The sequence below is a fragment of the Trachypithecus francoisi genome, unplaced genomic scaffold (assembly GCF_009764315.1).
Source record: "Trachypithecus francoisi isolate TF-2019V2 unplaced genomic scaffold, Tfra_2.0 Lachesis_group0, whole genome shotgun sequence".
Classification (NCBI taxonomy): Eukaryota; Metazoa; Chordata; class Mammalia; order Primates; family Cercopithecidae; genus Trachypithecus; species Trachypithecus francoisi.
In genome coordinates, this window is record NW_022681453.1 from 36,437,911 (window position 1) to 36,458,204 (window position 20,294).

The 20,294-nt window shown below is 38.9% G+C and overlaps 2 protein-coding genes across 2 annotated transcripts in view; both read left to right on the forward strand.

The window, feature by feature from the left end:
- Nucleotides 1-1,163: 1,163 nt before the first annotated feature.
- Nucleotides 1,164-20,294, forward strand: part of TAFA1 (TAFA chemokine like family member 1) — a 565,111-nt gene continuing 545,980 nt past the window's right edge. The window contains exons 1-2 of the mRNA XM_033210390.1: nucleotides 1,164-1,370; nucleotides 16,757-16,877. Of these exons, the coding sequence (XP_033066281.1) occupies nucleotides 16,760-16,877 (118 nt within the window). The 5' untranslated portion in view covers nucleotides 1,164-1,370; nucleotides 16,757-16,759. The remainder of the gene's footprint in view (nucleotides 1,371-16,756; nucleotides 16,878-20,294) is intronic.
- On the forward strand, nucleotides 16,133-18,491 carry LOC117083112. Its single transcript, XM_033210389.1, has one exon. It carries the CDS (start codon nucleotides 17,518-17,520, stop codon nucleotides 18,193-18,195), a length of 678 nt encoding a protein of 225 aa, XP_033066280.1. The 5' UTR covers nucleotides 16,133-17,517; the 3' UTR covers nucleotides 18,196-18,491.

Genomic DNA, 20,294 nt, shown 5'->3' on the forward strand with positions numbered 1-20,294 from the left:
AGAGTAACTTGGCTTAGAGATGCTGCATCCCAAATATCCTCTTTGTTTGTGACTCTGACTTTGTCCTGTCACTTTGTTTGTGACTTGTGACTTTGTCCTGTGACTCTGATGGTAAGAATTGTTCATTCTTATTTCTGGCTCTTGGCAGCCTACAGATGCTTCCTGTTAGTGTTCCTGGCAGGTTACTGATGGGGCCTGTTGTTTATTGCCCTATCTATCAAGTCCTATTTATTTTTAAAATAAACTTTAAGTATACTGTAAACTCCCTTCACAAACAGATTTTTCCTCCTCTTACACTTGACAAGCCTCTAAAAGGAATAGTAACTCTGTCTCATAAATATTTGAACCTGCACCTTTTAGGAAAGAATTATACTTAAGCTACTCAAGAGCAGGAAAGGTCTCTGTCTGAAACCTCCCTTCTAACTACTCACTTTTGTCTTCCTCTTCAATCTCTCCCTCACTTTTTTTTTTTTTTAACATTATCTTATTCCAACTTTTATACTACTTCCTTATCCCACTGCAGACCCAATTCTCTGGTCAAAACTGCTGTCCATGTCTTTCTTAAGTATTGCTTATATAATGTAAATGTCTTTATTAAAAATATTAAAGTGCTATTTCCAAGCTCATCAAACCCAAATGTTTTACATGTCCTGCTTGGTCCTACATCATGTGAATTTACTATTTTATTCAATCAACTAACACAAAGCTGATAAGAAAAGACTGTGACATGGTAAAACAAAAAAAATGTCTTGGGGTTTAGATTCATACTGACTTGGGTTCAATTTTAACATGACTACTTATTAGCTGACAGCCTTGAGGAAGTCTCCTAACTTATCTTACTATGTTTTCTCATTAGAAAAGTGAATACTAATAATACCGATTTGAGTAAAGTCATGGTTGTGATAATTAATTTCAGGTGTCAACTTGATTGGATTAAGGAATACTTAGGAAACTGGAAAGTATTACTTCTGGTTGTGTCTGCGAGGTTTCCAGAGGAGACTGGTGCATGAATCAGTGGACTGAGTGGGGAAGATCCACCCTCAATGTGGGTGGGCACTATCCAATTGGCTGGGGGCCCAGATAGAACAAAAAAGGAGAGAAAAAGATTTCCTTTTTCTCTCTCCTAGAGCTAGGACATTCTTCTCCTCCTGTCCCTGGACATCAGAACCCCAGGCTCTCCAGCCTTTGGACTTCAGGACTTACAAAAGCAACCTGCTGGGTTCTTAGGCCTCTGGCCTTGTACTGAGACTGACACCATCAGCTTTCCTGATCCTGAGACTTTTGGACTTGGATTGAGCCACGCTACTGGCATCCCAGGATCTCCAGCTTGCAGACAGCCTGTTGTGGAACTTCACAGCCTCCATAATTATGTGAGCCAATTCCCCTAATAAATCTCCTCATATGTCTATGTCTATATATATACCTATACCTATATGTATATCATCTATCATCTATAATCTATCAATATATCTATATCCTATTGGTTCTGTTTCTCTGGAGAACCCTGACTAATGTACTGGCATTCTCTTAATATTTATAGCTCTTCTCTTTCTAAGCACATGGTAGCATTACATTCCACCAGTACTTCTCAGTTTAGGAATGGTTAAATGATTTGTTTTGACTAATGAAATGTGAGTGGAAGGGATGTGTTTCACTTGTGGACAGACATTTTTAGAGACAGTGTGTGATTTACAATGGTCCCTTCCCCCAGTGAGGCAAATATGAAAACATATGGAGAAAGCTTTCATTATCCTGGGATCTTGACTGTTTATAATAAGCAAATCCTCCTACTGATCCCCCCTGGATATGCAGCATGAGCTATGGGGGTTGCTTGTTACTACAGCAAACATTTTTGTATCCTAACTGAAACATCTATTTGGCAAGGTTGTTTGGAGGATGAGTGACAATATACTTAAAGAAGCAACACAGTGCCACTATGCAATCAATCAATGGTATCTGTCATCATCAGGAACACTATCATTGTTGTTAGCATTGTTATTTTGTTAGATTTATTTCTATCCTGCATTTCATCCTTATTCCCATTATCTTAATGTGCTTTAATATTTACATTTCTTGCCCTTCACTAAATTATAAGATCTTTGAGAAGGGCAACATACTTGATGTGCCCTCAGTCAGGAATAACCCATTGGATATGGTATCCGTTCCAACTAATCTACTATTGTAGCATGAATGCAAGTATACGTAATACATAAACAAATGGGCATATTTGTATTCCAGTAAAACTTAATTTATAAAAGCAGAAGGCAAACCATAGTCTGTAACCTTCATTTAGACTCTATTCTTATCCCTCTCCCTCCTTCTCTCTCTCCATCTTCAAATCTTCAACCCTAGTTTTCCTCCTTCTCTTGTGGGTGTGATTGTATTCTCTGCTTCCCCAGGTAACCTTTTTCCTCAAAGATAAAAGTAGCCACCAGTAGCCCTGTTATAAAGGAAGTAAATCCCCTCCTCCCCTGTGTTCTTCCTTGGGTAATGTGCCCTTGAGCCAATCTCTGCTGACAGAGCATGGGAATTCCTGATTGGTCAGGCTTGAGTTATGTGACCACCGCTTGAGTCATGTGACCACCCGGATGATCAGAGAATGGTCTGTGATTGATTAATCCCTCAGAGCCATCAGGGGTGCAGATGGAAGAAAGTAAGATGCTTAGTAGACTCAACAGGGGGCTTCTTACAAGCTCTTTTCTCCTACACATGCAGAGAAATAGGAAAGAACGAAATAGGAAAGAACCTAGTTCACAGGACCATCCTTAACAAATGTGTATTGGGTAGTAGGCTTGATACTTCACAGCCAATTTCCCTGGATATTCTTCAAAGACTTCCTGTGGGATCTGGAAACAAAAGTGTTAGCTTGTATTTCTGATGGATTGTTTCTGAGAGGTAGGGAATACAGCAAACTAAGAAGACTCTTAAGTTTCTGGCCAAAGCGCCTGGGTGAGTAGAGGTACCATATATTTAGATGGTTAGAATTCATCTCCTAAACTGTAAGGGGGAAGCAACAATATGGATACTCCCCAGTTGGCTTGCAAGTATTTTCCAGTGATCTGGGAAAACTCACCAAACTTTACAAAAGCTAATAAACAAAGCAATATAATGTTATATGAGTCAGGACTCTCTGGAAACTATCCAAATTCCTCTCTGTAATATGGGGAATGCCTGAAAATTCCTAATATGAAATATCATACTACAGGGGGAAAAATAAAAACCTTATTCTTGCTATTCCTGGCCACATAAGGTCTGTGTAAAGGGCATTACTGGCTACCGTAGATATGTGTTGGGCACTCAAAAACTGAGTCAGTTTAGTATACCAGTACATCTTCTATTTTTACTTTGCTCAGAAAATCTGATGAAATTATACAAATCCCTGAAATCTAATATTTCTATGTGATAAGATTGTGTAAGAGGAGGGGGTGGAAGAGAAGTTTGGAAAATGTGGTGACAGATGGCAAGTGGGCTCAGGCACATAGCGTTCCTATATATAGGGGAGGGGACAATCTGGTTAATCAAGGGGAGGGGGGAGCACTTTCAAATTTAGATTCAAGTATTTTATATATTCAGCAACATCATTTAGTGAAGCAGCCTAGCCTGGTAGAATTTTTAATTTTTTTCTTGGTTGGGGGTGAGCTGTGTGATATGTATTTTTAACAGTTTTCCGTATTCTTTCATGATGTCTACATTTAACAATCAAATTGTATCTATAAGTTTTGGGTGTGTCTGTTGAGAGAGGAATGAGAATATATATTTCTAGAGAGAGTTCCTTCCAAGGAAATTTATGACATTTCAAAAATTAGGGCCATTACAACTAATTTAACACGAATGGAAAACTAAAGTGAATGTTCACAATGAATATGTCTTTATAGTTCAGTAGAATAAGCAGTGAGCTGGCAATGAGGACACTTGAGGTCCAGGCCCAGCTCTAGGTAATACAGTCCCAGGTAGACTGTGTTGCCTTACACAAGGCACTTCAGCTCTTTGAATCTTAGTTTGTTTATTTTTAAACTGAGAGTCTGGATTAAATTATCTATAGGATAATCTTGGTTTTATATTTCCATCGTTATAGGCTGTGTCTTAGTGCTCAGTTAGTTAGGATGCTTTTGATTCCAAGTAACAGAAAGCCCAACTGAAGCTGTCTTAATTCATCACAGGGCAAGCCTAGTGTTAAGTGGACCTTCGGATTGGTTTGATTCAACAAAGGACATTTCCCCAACTTGTTTACTCTTCTTTCCAGGGTGTCGGCCTCATGCTGACAGGTTGGTGGCTCTTCAGGATCTGAAAATATCAGTTAATGACTCCTGGTTAATGTCATGCTTTTTTATACAACTCTGGATGAAAATAGAAAATCACTTTCTGAGGCTGTCTTAGACAAGTGAGGAAATGTCTTTTGGAAGATCCCTGAAAGCTTGTCCTTGCATAACTTTGGCCCAAACTGACTTTTGTTCACATCTGTGATCATGTCAAGAGAACGGGGCTACCGTGAACTACAGGAAAGACTTCTGGAACCAGCAATTAGCTTGGCAGGGACATTGTGGTTATATAAGTGACAATCAAGAAGGATCATAAGTAATGGAAGCAACCATGAAATCTACCAAACATGGCTTGGAACACTTAAGTTTCATATGATCTACACAGTTAAATATGACTAGAAAAAAAATTAATGAAATAGAGGTTTTATATGGTAGCTATTATCATACCAAGCACATAGTAAGTATTCAATAAAGATGCCTTGCTTGGGCTAAACTTAAATCTGTTAAACACAGAGAACATATCTCTTAGTTGGCAACTAAATAACAAGAAATTGCAGGTATTTTGGGGGTTGCCATAGTGACCAGAGGCCTTCTGCCGTACATTTTTGTTTTCGTGCAGTGGTTTTCAAATTTGGCTGCAAATTGGAACCACCTAGGGAGCTTTGAAAAACACTATTGCTTGAGTCCCATCTCCAGAGTTCCTGATTTGATTGATCTGGGTGGCGGCCTGGGCATTTAGAATTTTAAAAACTCTCCAGATTATTGTAAGTTACTGCCAAGATTGAGGATTTCTGGCTTAGGGACTCCAAACATGAGCATGCTATGTGCATTCTCATCCCCTCTTCCCTTGAAGTCCCTTTTATAATTCTCTTTTTCTGTACTCTAAACTTGTAACTGTTACATTCTTCTCCCTGAGCTGGGACTCCCAGAGATACCACATGTTCTCCATTACACTATGGCAAAAACCTGAATGTGAGGGTGGAAACCAAGAGTAGGGAAGGCGTACTGTCAATAGGGTGTGTTAGAAGAAGGGGACAAAAGGGTGGAGAAAACAAGAAGTGATGCAAAAAGCATTTTCCTCTGGCACTAGGATGAGGTTGGAGATGCACATTAAGGCACTCTCAGACTCAGATTCCCACACAAACACCCATACACATACAGACACATCATCTGAAATTCTTCCCAGCCTCCTCCCTGCTCAGCCCACTGCCAACCACTTGCTTAGAATCTTGCTGCAAATTCATAAAACACCTAAAACACGAATAAATGAGAAGTGACTATGTATTCATTCATTCACACATTCATGTATTCATATGTTCTATAAATATTGATTAGGCACCTACTATGTGCCAGGTACATTGCCAGATGGTGAGTGAACAGTGATAAATAAAATAGGAGCTTATAGCACATTAAAGGCCATAAATCTGGAAAGGATTTGGAGTATATAAAGCAGAGCAGTGATTATCTTCTTCACCAGTAATTGAGTTCTAGTCTCCGTACCTCATTTGTTGAGTGAATCTTTGGTAAACGAATGACTGCCCAAATGAATTAGTGAGAAAAGACCAGAGTGACTGGAGCATGGTGCACGTGCAGGTGTTTAGGGAAAAGTGGAATAATATTAGCTTGGAAATAGGGGTAGATATCAGTTCATGCTGGACCTAGTTTTTTAAAAATCAGACATTATTTTCTGTGTATTGGGAAATAATTGCATATTTTCAAGAAAGGAGTGATATGGTCAGAGAAAGTGTCCCTGAAATCAGGGAGGATAAAGAAAGGGCTATTTGGGAAAATAACAGAATGGAAAAATGTTTCTGAAAGAGAGAACAGAATGTGAAAAAGCTTTGAGTCAAGAATGGTATAATATAGCTGGGTGTGGTGAGTCACGCCTGTAATCCCAGCACTTTGGGAAGCCAAGGTGGGCAGATCACTTGAGGCCAGGAGTTCGAGACCAGCCTGGCCAACATGATGAAACCCCATCTCTACTAAAAATACAAAAATTAGCCAGGTGTGGTGGTGTGTGCCTATAATCCTAGCTATTCAGGAGGCTGAAGGAGGAGAATTCCCTGAACTTGGGAGGTAGATGTTGCAGTGAGCCAAGGTCACTGAACTTCAGCCTGGCCAACAGAGCAAAACTCAGCCTAGAAAGAAAGAAAGAAAGAAAGAAAGAAAAAGAAAGAAAGAAAGAAAGAAAGAAAGGAAGGAAGGAAGGAGGAAGGAAGGAAGGAAGGAAGGAAGGAAGGAAGGAAGGAATAATATGTTTGAGGAACTGAAAGGCACTATGCTGCTTTGCCTAATTATATGGATATAAAAGATAGTCTAGTGGAGAGACAATAACAGAGAAATATGGCACAGAACAATAGATGCTACAGCAAGTGCAGTTGACAGAATCTGTGGGAGTGTAGAGGAGGGGTCTCTAACTTAGACTTGGGAGGCCAAGAGAAACTCCATAGAGAATGACATCAAGAAGCTAATCTGGAAAAGCAAGCCGAGTTAGGAAAAAGGAAGGAGAAGGGAAATGGTAGGTAGAAATGAAAGACAGAGCAAGTATTTTTCAAATAGAAAGAATGTTTCAATAGAATTCTATACTTTTGCACATTCAAAGGTATAGAGAAGTGAGAAAACATCTTGCAATTCTGAGCAAAATCTTAATTACACCAAATAAATCAAATTTAATTTTAAAACTTTATAGAGATTTATAGTGTACCAGATACACTGATGTGCATCTAACAATGATCCTTTGAAGCAGGTATCAGTGAGGCAACTTAGGTGAAGTTATACAGAATCCAACAGCAAGTAAGAGGTAGAGCTGAAATAGACTCAAACAGTTTGACTCCAGAGTTTATTATCTCATTCCTGCTGTTAGATTGCCTCTCTGACCACATTAAAAAATAAATAAATAAAAGGAGGAAGACCCAAAGAGGTATAGATTAAAATATATATATATATATATTTCTATTTTCCTGTGTTTTTCTACTATTTCTGGGAATTGTCTGGTTCACATGATTAAAAACTCAAGCCAGATAAAAGAGAATAATAAGCTATATTAATAGTAAGACAAAAACTTCTATTCTTCAGAAATTTACTTAATGGCAAATCAAATATAAACCTAGGAAGTCAAGAAAAGTTAATAGTACTTAAACCCACACTAGGAAAATAAGATACATGTATGATTACTTTTTTTTTGTAGTTAACCACTAACACTATGTAGGATCCCATAGAAAAAGAAAGACTTTCCTGTTTTTAATATTTGGTTCATGTAGTAAAAAATTTACTGCCACAAAAGCAAAATCAACCACAATTTACAAGCAACAAATGGATGTCGAATATTTCAAGAAACAAAAGTACAGTACTTTAGATTGGTTAAGTGGATTAAGAGCACCATTAAAGGACTGACATGAAAAATGTGATATTTTGAGAAAAAAATAATAAAATATAAAAAATACAATGAAAAATCATAAAACATAATAAAAACATATTGGCCAGGTGTGGTGGCTCATACCTGTAATCCCAGCACTTTGGGAGGCCAACACGGGCAGATCATGAGGTCAGGAGATCAAGACCATCCTGCCCAACATGGTGAAACCCCATCTCTACTAAAAATACAAAAATTAGCTGGGCATGGTGGTGGGCACCTGTAATCCCAGCTACTCAGGAGGCTGAGGCAGGAGAATCATCTGAACCCAGGAGGAGGAGGTTGCAGTGAGCCGAGATCAGTGCCATTGTACTCCAGCCTGGGTCACAGGGCAAAACTCCATCTCAAAACACACACACACACACACACACACACACACACACAAACCAAAAAACCAATATATTAAATTGCAATTTAAAAAAACAGCACCAAATAGGCATGTTTGAAAAAGTGTTAGAAGTATGTATACTTAAATGTGAATGCTGGTAACATTTGTGTGATTGATTATAGATGACTTTTAAAACTTTTAGTTTAGATCTTGAGTTATCTACCTTTTAACATATGAATACATTATTTTATAAGTAGGAAGAAATTATAAAACATATCAAAGTCCTTTAGTCCTAAAAGTACATATGAAAGCTTTACTAGCCTTAGTCAACATTATAATCATGCCTTCAATATTCATTCTCCTTTTCCCATTATTATCCTAATTCTCCTTTAAGTGCCACCCTCCCCCACTGAATGCATCTCTTTTGGGGGATGCTCTCCAGAGTTAGGGTTGTGGCATGTACTGTAGCTCTAAGCCCAACAATGTGATCTTTCCCCCTGTTCAAGGTCACTGGCTCAAGGAGGGGCAAGTGACCCAAGTTAAACTAATGAGGCATGACTAGTAGTTTGCTGGAGGAAGCTAGGAATAAATAATACTTGCTCATGTGAGAAAACCCAAAACAATCCTTTCTCTTGTTCCTATGTGGATGAGGAAGCACATAGCCCAGGCAGCCATTGGCAGCCATGTTTCAGCCATGACGAGACACCTGCCTTAGAATGAATAGAAATTCTGGAAGGCAGAGAGAGTTTGAAATGAACTAGTTTTTGATGGCTTAGTGGAATTGCTCATTAAACCCACCTGCAAGTGAGTGCCACCTGTGGGCTATCAACCCACAGGAAACTGTACATCTTCTTTATTATTTACTCCAGTTTGAATTTTGTGTATGCCTGTTTGTTTTTCTGTTAATTGTAACCAAACACACCCTACTTCTTTCTTTCTATGCTATTCTCATCCTGGAAGGTTACTATCACGTAATTAAAGATCTTTCTTTTAGCTTACTAAAAATTATTGAAAAATCACAGATTTTATTTTTCTTGACCTGGCTGTGTATTCCAGAACTGTGCTGTCCAATGCAGTAGCTATCAACCAAATGTGGCTATTTAAATTTAAAATAGTTAAAATTAAATAGAATTAAAAATTCAGTTTCTTGGTTGCACTTGTGACATTTCAAATGCTTAATAGCTACATGTCAATAGTGGCTACCATATTAGCCAGCAGAAATACAGAACATCTTCAACATTGCAGAAAGTTCTACTGAATAGTGCTCTCTCTCTCTCTCATTCTCTCTATTCCTCTGTGTGTGTGTGTGTGTGTTTGTATCTATGTGTGTGTCTACGTTGGAGGGTGGGGAAGCACACAAAAGAGCGACATTAGATTGGGAAAGTTGTATTCTAACATCATCTACGCTAGTTAATTTACCATGTTCCCTTGAGTAAGCCTCTTCCCCTTTCTTAGGTCTTCATCTTTCTTCTAAAAAAAACAGGCTAGACAAGGAGATTTTGGGGGTCTCTTCTAGGTCCAATATACTGAAATTTTAAGTGCTTTCTTTTGACTTTTAACATCTGTAGACTTTTTTTATTCTCCAGGGATCAGCTGTGAGATCTACCATCAGATCATAATGGATATCAAATCCTGAGAACCAGGGTGGAAAATTCACAATGGTTTCATTTTTTTTTTTTTCTAGCAAAAAAAAAAAAAAAAATCCAACACAAATTTAGTGGCAAGTAGCCATTGTTTTAAACAGTGTACAGGCCAATTTCCTTTACTTAGTGTCATTGCAATAGGCTAACACAGGGCAAGGTGGTCACCCTGAATATGGGTCACCACTTCATACATGAATATATTACCTACCAAAAAAACTAGCAAAGGCTATGGGGAGGGTCACAAAATCTACTTATTTCTTTCTTTTCTTTCTCGTCACCCAGACTGGAGTGCAATGGTGATCTTGGCTCACTGCAACCTCTGCCTCCAGGGTTCAAGCGATTCTCCTGTTTCAGCCTCCTGAGTAGCTGGGATTACAGGTGCCCGCCACCACACCTGGCTAATTTTCATATTTTTAGTAGAGATGGTGTTTCACCATGTTTGCCAGGCTGGTGTTGAACTCCTGATCTCAGGCCATCCGCCTGCCTCGGCCTCCCAAAGTGTTGGGATTATAGGCGTGAGCCACCACGCCTGGTCAAATCTACTTATTTCTGTAAAGGCAGTTCATTATGCATGCCATCCTGATGGTAAATTAGTATTTTATTTTTGATTCATTCATTATTATTCATTTATTCATTCAAGTATTTTATTGTCTACTATATGCCAGGCAGTATGTTAGACTCTGAAGATGCAGCAATGACCAATATGCTTGTCCTACTTGCCCTCATGGTGATTCTTGTAAGGAGATAAAGCAGGCGTTAAACAAATAATTCCAGAAATTGCTATTTATACTGGTATTTGAGATTCTAGACGTGCTGTCCCAAGGGATACAAGGGGACATAGCACAATGACCTGATCTTGTCTGGAGTACTAGAGAAGGCTTTGGAAAGAAAGTTTCTCCATCCTATTCAAGGATCCAAGAGAAGAGTCTACTAGAAGCCAAGAGTTAGAACGTTTGTAAGAGATGAAGCTAGAGAAGTAGGTGGGCCAGTTCATGCAGAGCCTCGTCAACCATGGACATAAGATTTGGACTTTATTTTAAGTGCAATGGGAAACCATTGAAAGGTTTTTAAGTAGCAGGAGTGACATAATCATCATGTGTCTCAAATATGCTCCCTCCAGATGCAGAGTCGGGGAGACACAGGTGGGAGCTACATACTCCAAGACAAGTATACTTGTTATAGTTCAGGTAAAAGATGATGGTAGCCTGGACAACAGAGTTGAATGGAGAGGGACAGACTGGATGGATTTGAGGCATAAACAGGAAGTAGAATTAGTAGGCAGTAGTGACTGATTGGATGCAGAAGTTTATGGGGAGGGACATGTCCCGAAGAGTCTTCATTTCTGGCTCAAACTATTGGGTTGTTGAATGGCCATTGGAATTGAGTAGCTTTGGGAGATCTGATCTTAAATCAGCTATGGATTTGAAAGTTTTATAAACCAAAAAATCATATTATTGTTTTTGTTATTGCCAAAGCAGTCATTTTCATGACCTTTATGTGCTTCTGATATATGTTCATATCCTTGCAAAAAAAAAAAGGGACTACTTATTTGCCATAAAAATATATATGTATTGCTTTGGTTAGAGAAAAGAAGGTGAAGCTGGTGGGATTTCAACTTTTTCTCTGTCCTAAAAGGAGAATAAAGAATAAAGAAATGAGAAGTGTAAGAACAAAAGAAAGGACCTTATTCTTTCTTTTTCTTCTACCTGGAAGACAGACAAGATAAGCAATGAGGAATTATAGTTGATAAAGTAATTGTAGAGCTAGGCTGCTGGAAGTGAAAAATGAGACTCCTACATGAAGGTTATCTTTTTTTCCAGTCTAAGAAAAATCTTGTCTCTCATTTTCTTTTTCTTACAGTTACTGAAAATTCTGCCTTATGGATCCAGATTCAAATTGTAGTATAGAATATCCCCAGTTTGATAGAAAATGATTTAGCTTCTCTTTCCAACTGTGTGCATTCCCTGTTGCTACTAAGGATCTTTATTCTTTCTTAAGCAGTAGTTGGGTTTTATTTTGTTGTATGTGTTTTTTTTGTTACTGCTTTTGTTTGTTTGTTTGGTGTTTACCTTGTGAATGTTTTGTATTTTTAAGACATAGTTGTGATTACTAATGTGTATAATGCTCTCCTCATGGCTTAGTACAGTGCATGGAACATAAAAATTCAATTAATAAGTGAATTACAAGATAAAGTTTTCATCAGTCAGGATAGACTAGATGATGCTGCAATAACAAATAACTCCTAAGTTGTAATTGTTTAAACAAAAAACTATTTCTTATTCACTATGTAGATCCATCAAAGATTGGTAGGGGAAGAGGAGGCCTCTGCTCAAGGACTTAGGCTGATAGCACAGCTTGTCCCTGCTTCAAAGGCAAGAAGAGATCTGAGGGTGTCACTTCAGCAATTAAATGCTCTATTGCTTGAGGAAATGCCATCAGTTCTAAAGACACCTCATTGGCTGAACCTTATGGCATACCCAACCCTAAATGGATCAGGAAGTGCAATCCTGCCATGGTCAGAAGGTGGAAAGACTCAACTTCTCTGAAAAATGTGACAGTAGTTTTGCTTTGAGTTGGGAGAATACACTAAATGGCCTCAAAGATCAATATATGTTGATTCTTACATTATTAGGACAAATGATCATTGGCTGTAATGCAATGGTCTGCAAGGTATTTGGAAGAAAAACATGGAACTCTGTTGATATTCTTGCTTCATTACATACATTTAGAATGATACTTAAGGCGAGTCTTTATTCCAGTTTTTTTTTCTTAATTTTCAACAATGCCTATCTGAATACCTTGAATGTAGTCCATTAGGTGGTGGATTAAATTTAATTACGGAAGTAACTATCTTGACCCTCACTTTAATCTCTAGAAATGAAAAACATAATGGTTACAGGTTTTCAAAATGGTAGCCTTTATTAGCAAAGGTGAACTTCCTTTTAATTTTAATTCATTAGCATAGTAAAACCACAACCAACAATAATCATGGGGCAAAGGCTGTCTTGTATACTTCTATATTTCAAATACCTGGTATAATATGTACCTCTAAAAAGAATGAATAATCATTTTTTGAGACTATCTTAATGTTAAAGAAATAAGAAAATATAATAGTTATATTTTTGAATTATTTTTTCTATTAATATTTTATCCCAGTGTTTAGAAATGTACTCTTGGGCTTGAAATCTGCTCTATCACTTACTTCCCTACAACCTTGTGCACGTTCTTTAACCTTCCTGTCTCCTCTCACATTCCCCAACTGTGAAACAGAGATAATAATAATAATACTTATCTTATGGGGTTGGTAAAAAGAATTAAATTAGACTTTACAAGACATACTATAGAATGTGCTAGCATCTGGTGAAGGTTTGATAAACATTACCTGCCACCACTGCTGTTTTTTGTTTGTTTGTTTGTTTATCTTGATGCTGTACAGTCAGTGTAAACTTTCTGTACATACTCATGAAAAACAAGAATGAGGCACAGATGTGAAACATGCAATACCAACTAGAACTTTGGCATTTTTAACTAATTTTTAACTGTGAGATTAATATTTGCTACTACTTAGAAATCTGTTTAGATGTAAGATTTAGTGAACAGTTGTTATATTACAAAGAGCTATTATGTGTGTTTTGTGCAATGTGAAAGACCAATTGACAAGACTGACGAGTCTGAAGGATCCCTCACTCTCTCACTGTGTGTAACATGAGAAAACAGAATCGCTTGCAAAGATGCAAAGCAGCATCGGACCTTCTTTATTGTGCCTCTGAAAGGCAAGAGAGTATCCTGGGGAATTTCAAAATGTTTCCAAGGAAGGAATATTATGAGAACTACCTTGATTTTGAAAACACCATAAAAGACTAGACAGTATGATCTATAACAGTGAGGATCTCATCAATCATGCTTTCTGCTTTGTTCTCCATGAACCTAACACATAGTAGGGGCTTTATAAGTGATCTGTGAAATAACTGAGGGTATTTCAGGGAATTATTACCTGTGCAATTGACAAGTGAAAACTGGGTCCCCTTGTATGCATCATTGAAGTTTAGGCAAAATTACACTGTATTTCTGAAGAAGAAAGGGTTCAAACCCATAGTACGAGAAACAAGACATTGAACTACTGAGTGTTTTCCCTCCCCACCCCAGCATGTTATTTGAAGGAGACGAAAAATTTTTTAAAAAGAGCTGTGAGCATATTTCTTCATTTGGTGCTAAAAATAACACATTTTTATTTATTAAACATGTTCAAAAAGTTCGGAAGATTTTTGTTGGACTTATGCATATATGCATCTATGTCCTATTCCAGGTAAATTCTAGTCTCCTATTTAACTGCTGAAACAACCAGCAGACTTAAATTAGTATAAACCTGACAATATTTGTGGTTAACTTACTGGTAAAAAGAACATTAAGAGGTAAGAAATGGCTTATATTTCACTTTCCCATTTACTGTTAGAAGTGTAACTCCCACTAATACTATCAGTATTTTGCAGAATGCTTTTTTTCTTGTTTCTCCTTCCCTCTTTACTCTTTTGTTAAATCAATGGTATCAGTAGGACCTCTAACATAATAAATCAGGCAATATAGTGTTAAAGCGCTGCTTGAGTTGTTGAAGAGTTAGTGGGCAGATATTACAATTCACTGTAGCTGTAATAGAGGGTAATGTCACTTTAAGACATGTGATACTTTGGAGCGGAGGGATGTATTGAAACAGACTACCGCTACTTACAGCACCGTATAGCAGCCCTGCTCCTACATTTTGCTGCCTTACTCTGCCCTGAATGCACTGGAGTGGGGATGGTCCATCGGCAACTATAAACTGATTCTCATCAGGAAACTGCACATTATCTCCCCATCACTTCAAAGGTCTCGTCAGGCAGAGGTGACGCCAGGAGATGATTTAAAGGTGAAAATGACAAGGTTTCCACCCCTCAAACCTTGGCTCCTTTTCTGACAATACAGTCTGAATGAACCCGATGTCTTTTTTAATTTTTTCTTTTTTTTTTTTTTTTTTTTACTGTGGAAATAGGATCGGAAGAGAGTAACATTTTTTATTTTTTTAATCCTGATAAAGAAGATTGTTGGGAAGCTCTTTGAAAAAAGATTTCAAATTGTGGCACAGATGGATTTTAAAAAGTGTTAGATCTTTCCAATGAACACTAATAGAGTACTCTGCTCTTGGCTGGATTTTTCAGGTAAGAAGCATCTTTGAGGGTTTAAGATTCAGAAGGCAGATCTGAAGCATATCCAGGCATATCTAGAGAACTGTGCAAGGCTGAATGCTTTATTTGGGGAAGACACTTAATAACATTGAGACAACCTCTTGGTAAAGGAGCAAGCAGTGAGAGTGGCATGCAGGAGGTTTGGAAGTAATGCTGAGAATTAAAGAAAGTTAAATTAAAAAAGAAAATATTGCAAGCATCAAGTCACAGTAATCCTTTTGAGTGGTAGGATCTATATGGGTGAAGAAATGAGCAAGAGAAAGCAGTCATTGAAAAACTGTTAAGTTTTGGTTGTGGCAGGATTTTTTTTTCAAGTTTAGATGAATTTCTAGTACATTTTAACTGCAATTCACAAGCAGTAAATACATCCACAGTCACCTCTGTTTTGTCTTTCTGTAATTTGCAGGGTATTCTGAAAAAGTCCCCAAATACATTCGTTTTAGGTTTCACAGTAGGGGTGCTGCTATTCATTTCCACTGAAGAGAATGCATGTATGTTATCCCGATAGTTCTGAAAACAATAAGACAAAGTATGTTGTATACAAAAGTAAACAGTGGGCAGTGAAAGTAATTAGAAAGTGAATGCTCCATCTGAATCACAGACTTAGGCATGAATAGCACCAAGCTGTTGAAAATAATGTTTTCCTACTTTGCCCTTAATTATAGTTGTCACCATTTGTCTATTATAGTCCTAAAATCCTTCTAAGGCTGTATCTCTCTGCTAAAATCCACAAATGAGCCTGTGTTATGTGCATATATATGATGTATATTTTTGTTTTCTGAACATCATGGTTTTTAATAAAGAACCAATTTTCATGAATAAAGAAGCCAGGCTGGGAGGTTACTAGCACGTTTTCAATGTGTAGTTGAGGTTTTCGAAGGGTATGATTTGACAGTGAAAAGGAAAAGAAAGAAAGAAATCTTCTTCCAAAGTCCTCTCGACCTAACAGAAAAGCATACAGTTAACTGGATTCTTGTGTAGAAAATGCTTCACTATCACTGGCTAAGTAAGGACGGTGCTTCAAGTTTGATTAATTTGGCAATATGAAATGCAGCATGAGGTGTTGTTTGAGAAATTGGACAATATATAGCGCAGTTGAGCCTTTGTAGTTCCTAAGATCCTCATAGGTTCAGATAAGACTGTCAAAGTTTCAGTGCTCAAGAAAAGGTACATATTCATCCATAAATACATACGCCACCTGTATATGCACATTCATCAATGCTGTACAACAAAAGCTACAATGAAATCTTAGGAGGCTAAGCAATATTGTAAATTATGGCTTGCTCTAGGATAGAAGAATAGGTCTTGCATCTGAAACTCATTCTGGCTAAACACAATCCCTTCTGATTCTTTGGTCCAGTCAAAAGTATCGGTTCTATCAGGAGATTACAACATGCCTCTGAGAAATGATTACTTAGTTTAGAAGACAGCATTGCAATTAAAAATTCATGACTGTAGAATTAAAAAAAAAAAAAAGAACCCACTCTTTCCTTCCAGGCTTATGTCAGACTTGCAATGAAGTTAGAATGAACAGGAGGAGTCTGCAGCTTTTCAGTGCCTGAGATAACTATAGTTTAAAGATCATTGTGTAAAATAGGATTTTTAGTCAGCACACATTGTTTTAAACTGACTAACTGATAGTCTAAAACTTTATTTTTGCATTTTGGCAATCCTTGGAATTTTGCAGAATTAAGAAAAAAATGAATGTATGATCATCTGAAAAGGGCTTTCCCTCAATCCCACTTCATAGCATGACCTCTGCTGGATCATTAGTTCTAGCCAGAGAAGTAGCAAAGGAACATGACGTCTGAGACCTCCCTTCCCTCATCAGTGGGGCTGACTGAGCTGGGGGCTTGAAGCCGCGGGTAACCTTTCCTGTCGAATGTTCTCTTTAGAGAATGGCAATGGTCTCTGCGATGTCCTGGGTCCTGTATTTGTGGATAAGTGCTTGTGCAATGCTACTCTGCCATGGATCCCTTCAGCACACTTTCCAGCAGCATCACCTGCACAGACCAGGTAAGTCAGGAGCTGGATCCACTGCAGCCTCCTCCAGTCTTGCCACTGTTTCCTTAACAGATGGTTGAATGCAAGTGACATAAAGTGCTGTAGTGTGGGCAGCTTGCCTTTGAATTCCAAGACATATTGTTGGCTGGATGCTTTGGGGGAAGGGGAATGTGCCAAAATGTCTTGGGGGTATTCCTATTAATTTCTCAGAAAAGGTGGGTTTTTCTAAGTGTCACCCCGCCTGCTTCTACACACCTTGAAAAGTAGAAGTCATCTGTTTTTGGACGCTTTGGCCAATAGCAGAATATTCTGCAAAAGGTGGAATAACTTTCAAGACTTGAGGATTTTACCTACTATAATCTTGGTCTGTATGTGGCTAAGAATTTTGTTGGGGGCATAGTCCCCAAATTAACTTTGGAAGCAAGTTGTCAATGAAAAAGAAATTAAAAATTAACTTACTATTTCTTGTCTGGTATAATATGCCTCCTTTCCTTTCTCCTTTCACTTTCTGTTCTTCCGGTATGCTCAGTGGCATTTTTCCCTCTCTTTTGGCAGTTTCAGGGACGAGGTCCCTCCCACCTGATTTTTGTTTTGTTTTGTTTTTCCTATATTGAATTTTTAGTTCCGGACGCATTTTGCTTTCTTCCTCTTAATGTTCAAAGTGTATTTTTCACCCATCCACGGCCTCGCTCCTCAATCTGGATTTTGCTCTCCTTCTTTGCCTCTCCAGCTTTCTCATTACAGTCCCTCCCAGCTCGATTGTCCCTACCTTCCCCGGTTTTCGGAAAAATTTCCTTCCATTTTCTGTTCAGCATCAGCCTTCGCATCCTTCTACTACCCACCCCGCCTTCACCTTCCACCCAACCTCCCTCCCCCGCCTCCCTTCCTCTCTCGCGACGGTCAAGTTCGGGCTCGGGGGACCAGTTGCGCGCCCAAGTTTCTGATGCTGAGTTCTGAAGTGCTCCCAGCCCTCCACCCGCCTCTCCAAATCCCATCAATGGCCTCCTCCCATCCGTCGGGCTTCCTCCTGCTGCGTGGTCCAGCGTCTACGCCCTTGCCTTTCCCTGGCTCCTCAGGCGGCCTGGACACCGATCCCAGGCTCTTCTGTACAGTCCTCCAGCAATACCTTCCGGGGCTCCGCTTGCTGCCTCTCGGGGCTCAGCTTCCCTGCTGGGGGCAGGCTTTTCAGACCGCGGATGCAGCCCAGGGTCCTCCCGCGCGCCTGCACCAGGCTGCAGTGAGCGCGCAAGCCTGCTGGGTGCTGGAGCTCTGGCCGCCCCGAGAGAAGGGGTGGGGCTGGCTTGTGCTTGGGGCTGAGGCTGGGAGCTGATTCTGGGCCCCGCCATCCTGTTTCCCCACGCTCTGGTCTGAGAGGGAAGGCGAGGGGGCGCTAGTGCCCCTGCAGGTGGGCATGGAAACCGCCCTGCTTCAGGACGCGCTTGTATTTCTGCATCCCGTGTCCAGAGCCTGGCGCGGGAACAGTCACTCAAGCCTCAGTGCAACCGAGATGGAGGGAAAACAAAAGTGAATTTGAGATTCCCACATTACCTCCAATCGCTTAATCACAGTCAGTTCTGGCACAAATGTCTTTCACTACATGGTCATAAATAATAAACAATGCGGGACATCTGCACTCGTTGTGATACTCAACAGTAAGAATTCATGATGAAACAACTATTACGTGTATGTTTTAGGCAGGGCTCTCAGGATTAATTCACACTGTTTAGTTGAATCCTTACTCAAATAGGTGTAATTTCTCCCCTTTCGCCCAGGAAACAGAAACTCTGAAAGGTTAGGTGGCTTGTCTGAGGCCACACAGGCAATAGTTGTCATTGGAAGTCAGATCAGCATGATTCACTGCCAGAGCCTGTGTCCCTAGGAGGGGAAAATGCCTCTCAGTGCGCCAAGTGACCATGCCAAATAGCTTCTTTGCAGAAGTGTGAGCCCCTTCATATAATTTTTGAAAACTTTCACTATGTCAAAACTTGGTCTCATCTGAACTGCACACCCATTCTGAGAGGTGGCCATGGCAGAACTGGTGAGTGGTACGTGGTTGAGGGGAGAAGGCAGGGCTCAGGGCTGGCCACCCAAGTCTCTGTCACTTAAGGTTAGTGACATAACCTTGGACAACTGACTTTTCTGCTCTCATTTCCCACATATAGATATGGTGGTGGTGGGGGTGAGGTGGGGTGTCAATATAGTAAAAATAACTTCTAATAAGTCTTTTGTAAGCTGTAAAGTTCTTCACAAATATTGGGAATTACTGATGTCCCCACTTAATAGACTGTAAACCTGCAAGCCAGGGATGTTTGATGAATGAAGCTTTGCTGTTCACACAGCTAATAATCCACATAGCTGAGGCAACAACTCTTTTTTTCCTCTTGATATTGTTTTGTTAACCATGTGGTACATGGCTAGAATATACTACCAATGCTATGTGTCTTATTTTACTCTATGCATATAATCATGAAATAGATACAGTACCATTTGTAACAAGCTTTCACATAGTTGTCTCTGTTAATCAGTGAATATGTGGAGTTTTTGGTGTGGGTTATGTGTAATAATTAAACTTATGTCTTTATAGGGCTTATTATTAAAATATCATATTTTTAACTGAAAATCACATATTAGGTTCCGGCTGAAATTAAACTCAATATTTGTTTTCTCCATTTTCTTCCTTAGAATTTGTGTATTATCAACCAATGCATGGTTGATCTGTGTATCAAATACCCCAAGAAACTGCAGCACTGAAACCAATTTTGACCCCAAGTGCTAATACATGAGACCCATTTCAGCTTTATTGTTGAAATGAAGAAACTATAAATATCCCTTCCTAGATCCAGAATGATTAAAATGATATTAAACTTAACATCCAATAGTTCTATATAATACATTTATTCAACTTTCCTTGGCTTTTGACAATAGCTGCAAAGATTAAAGTAATAGATCTTGGTCATAGCCATATTCTAGATAATTCCAGTCAGATCCTTTAATACAATCTTTTGATTTCAAGAATAAAAATATGCCTTTTTTGGGATGAGAGTTGTGACGTTTTGCCTTGTAGGTCTTAAATCTCCAGGGACACTAATGAAATGTGTATGAAAACAAGATAGAAATCAGGGCCAGTTATCTGTGACAATCCACCCCTAGATGAACAAATAAATAAATAAATTGCTGGATAAATGAGCAAAAAGGAAAAACATGATCTCATTTTCTCAAATCGGTTAAAACAAGTGACATGATGAGAAAAAATGAGACACCCGCAGACCCTGAGCTCTGCCACATTTGCCTAAGCTTGAAAAATCACCTCTTTCATAAAGCAAGAGCAGGCAGACTCCATGTGCATACCAAGTATCTGGGAAATGTGGAAAATGACAAATCTTTCACTCAGAGCCTTGAATGGAGGGAGAGTGAAAGCTTTACAGCTGC

Bases quoted from the DNA above. Each gene is read 5' to 3' on its own strand.
- LOC117083112 (XM_033210389.1), top strand. From the start codon at position 17,518: ATGTTCAAAGTGTATTTTTCACCCATCCACGGCCTCGCTCCTCAATCT.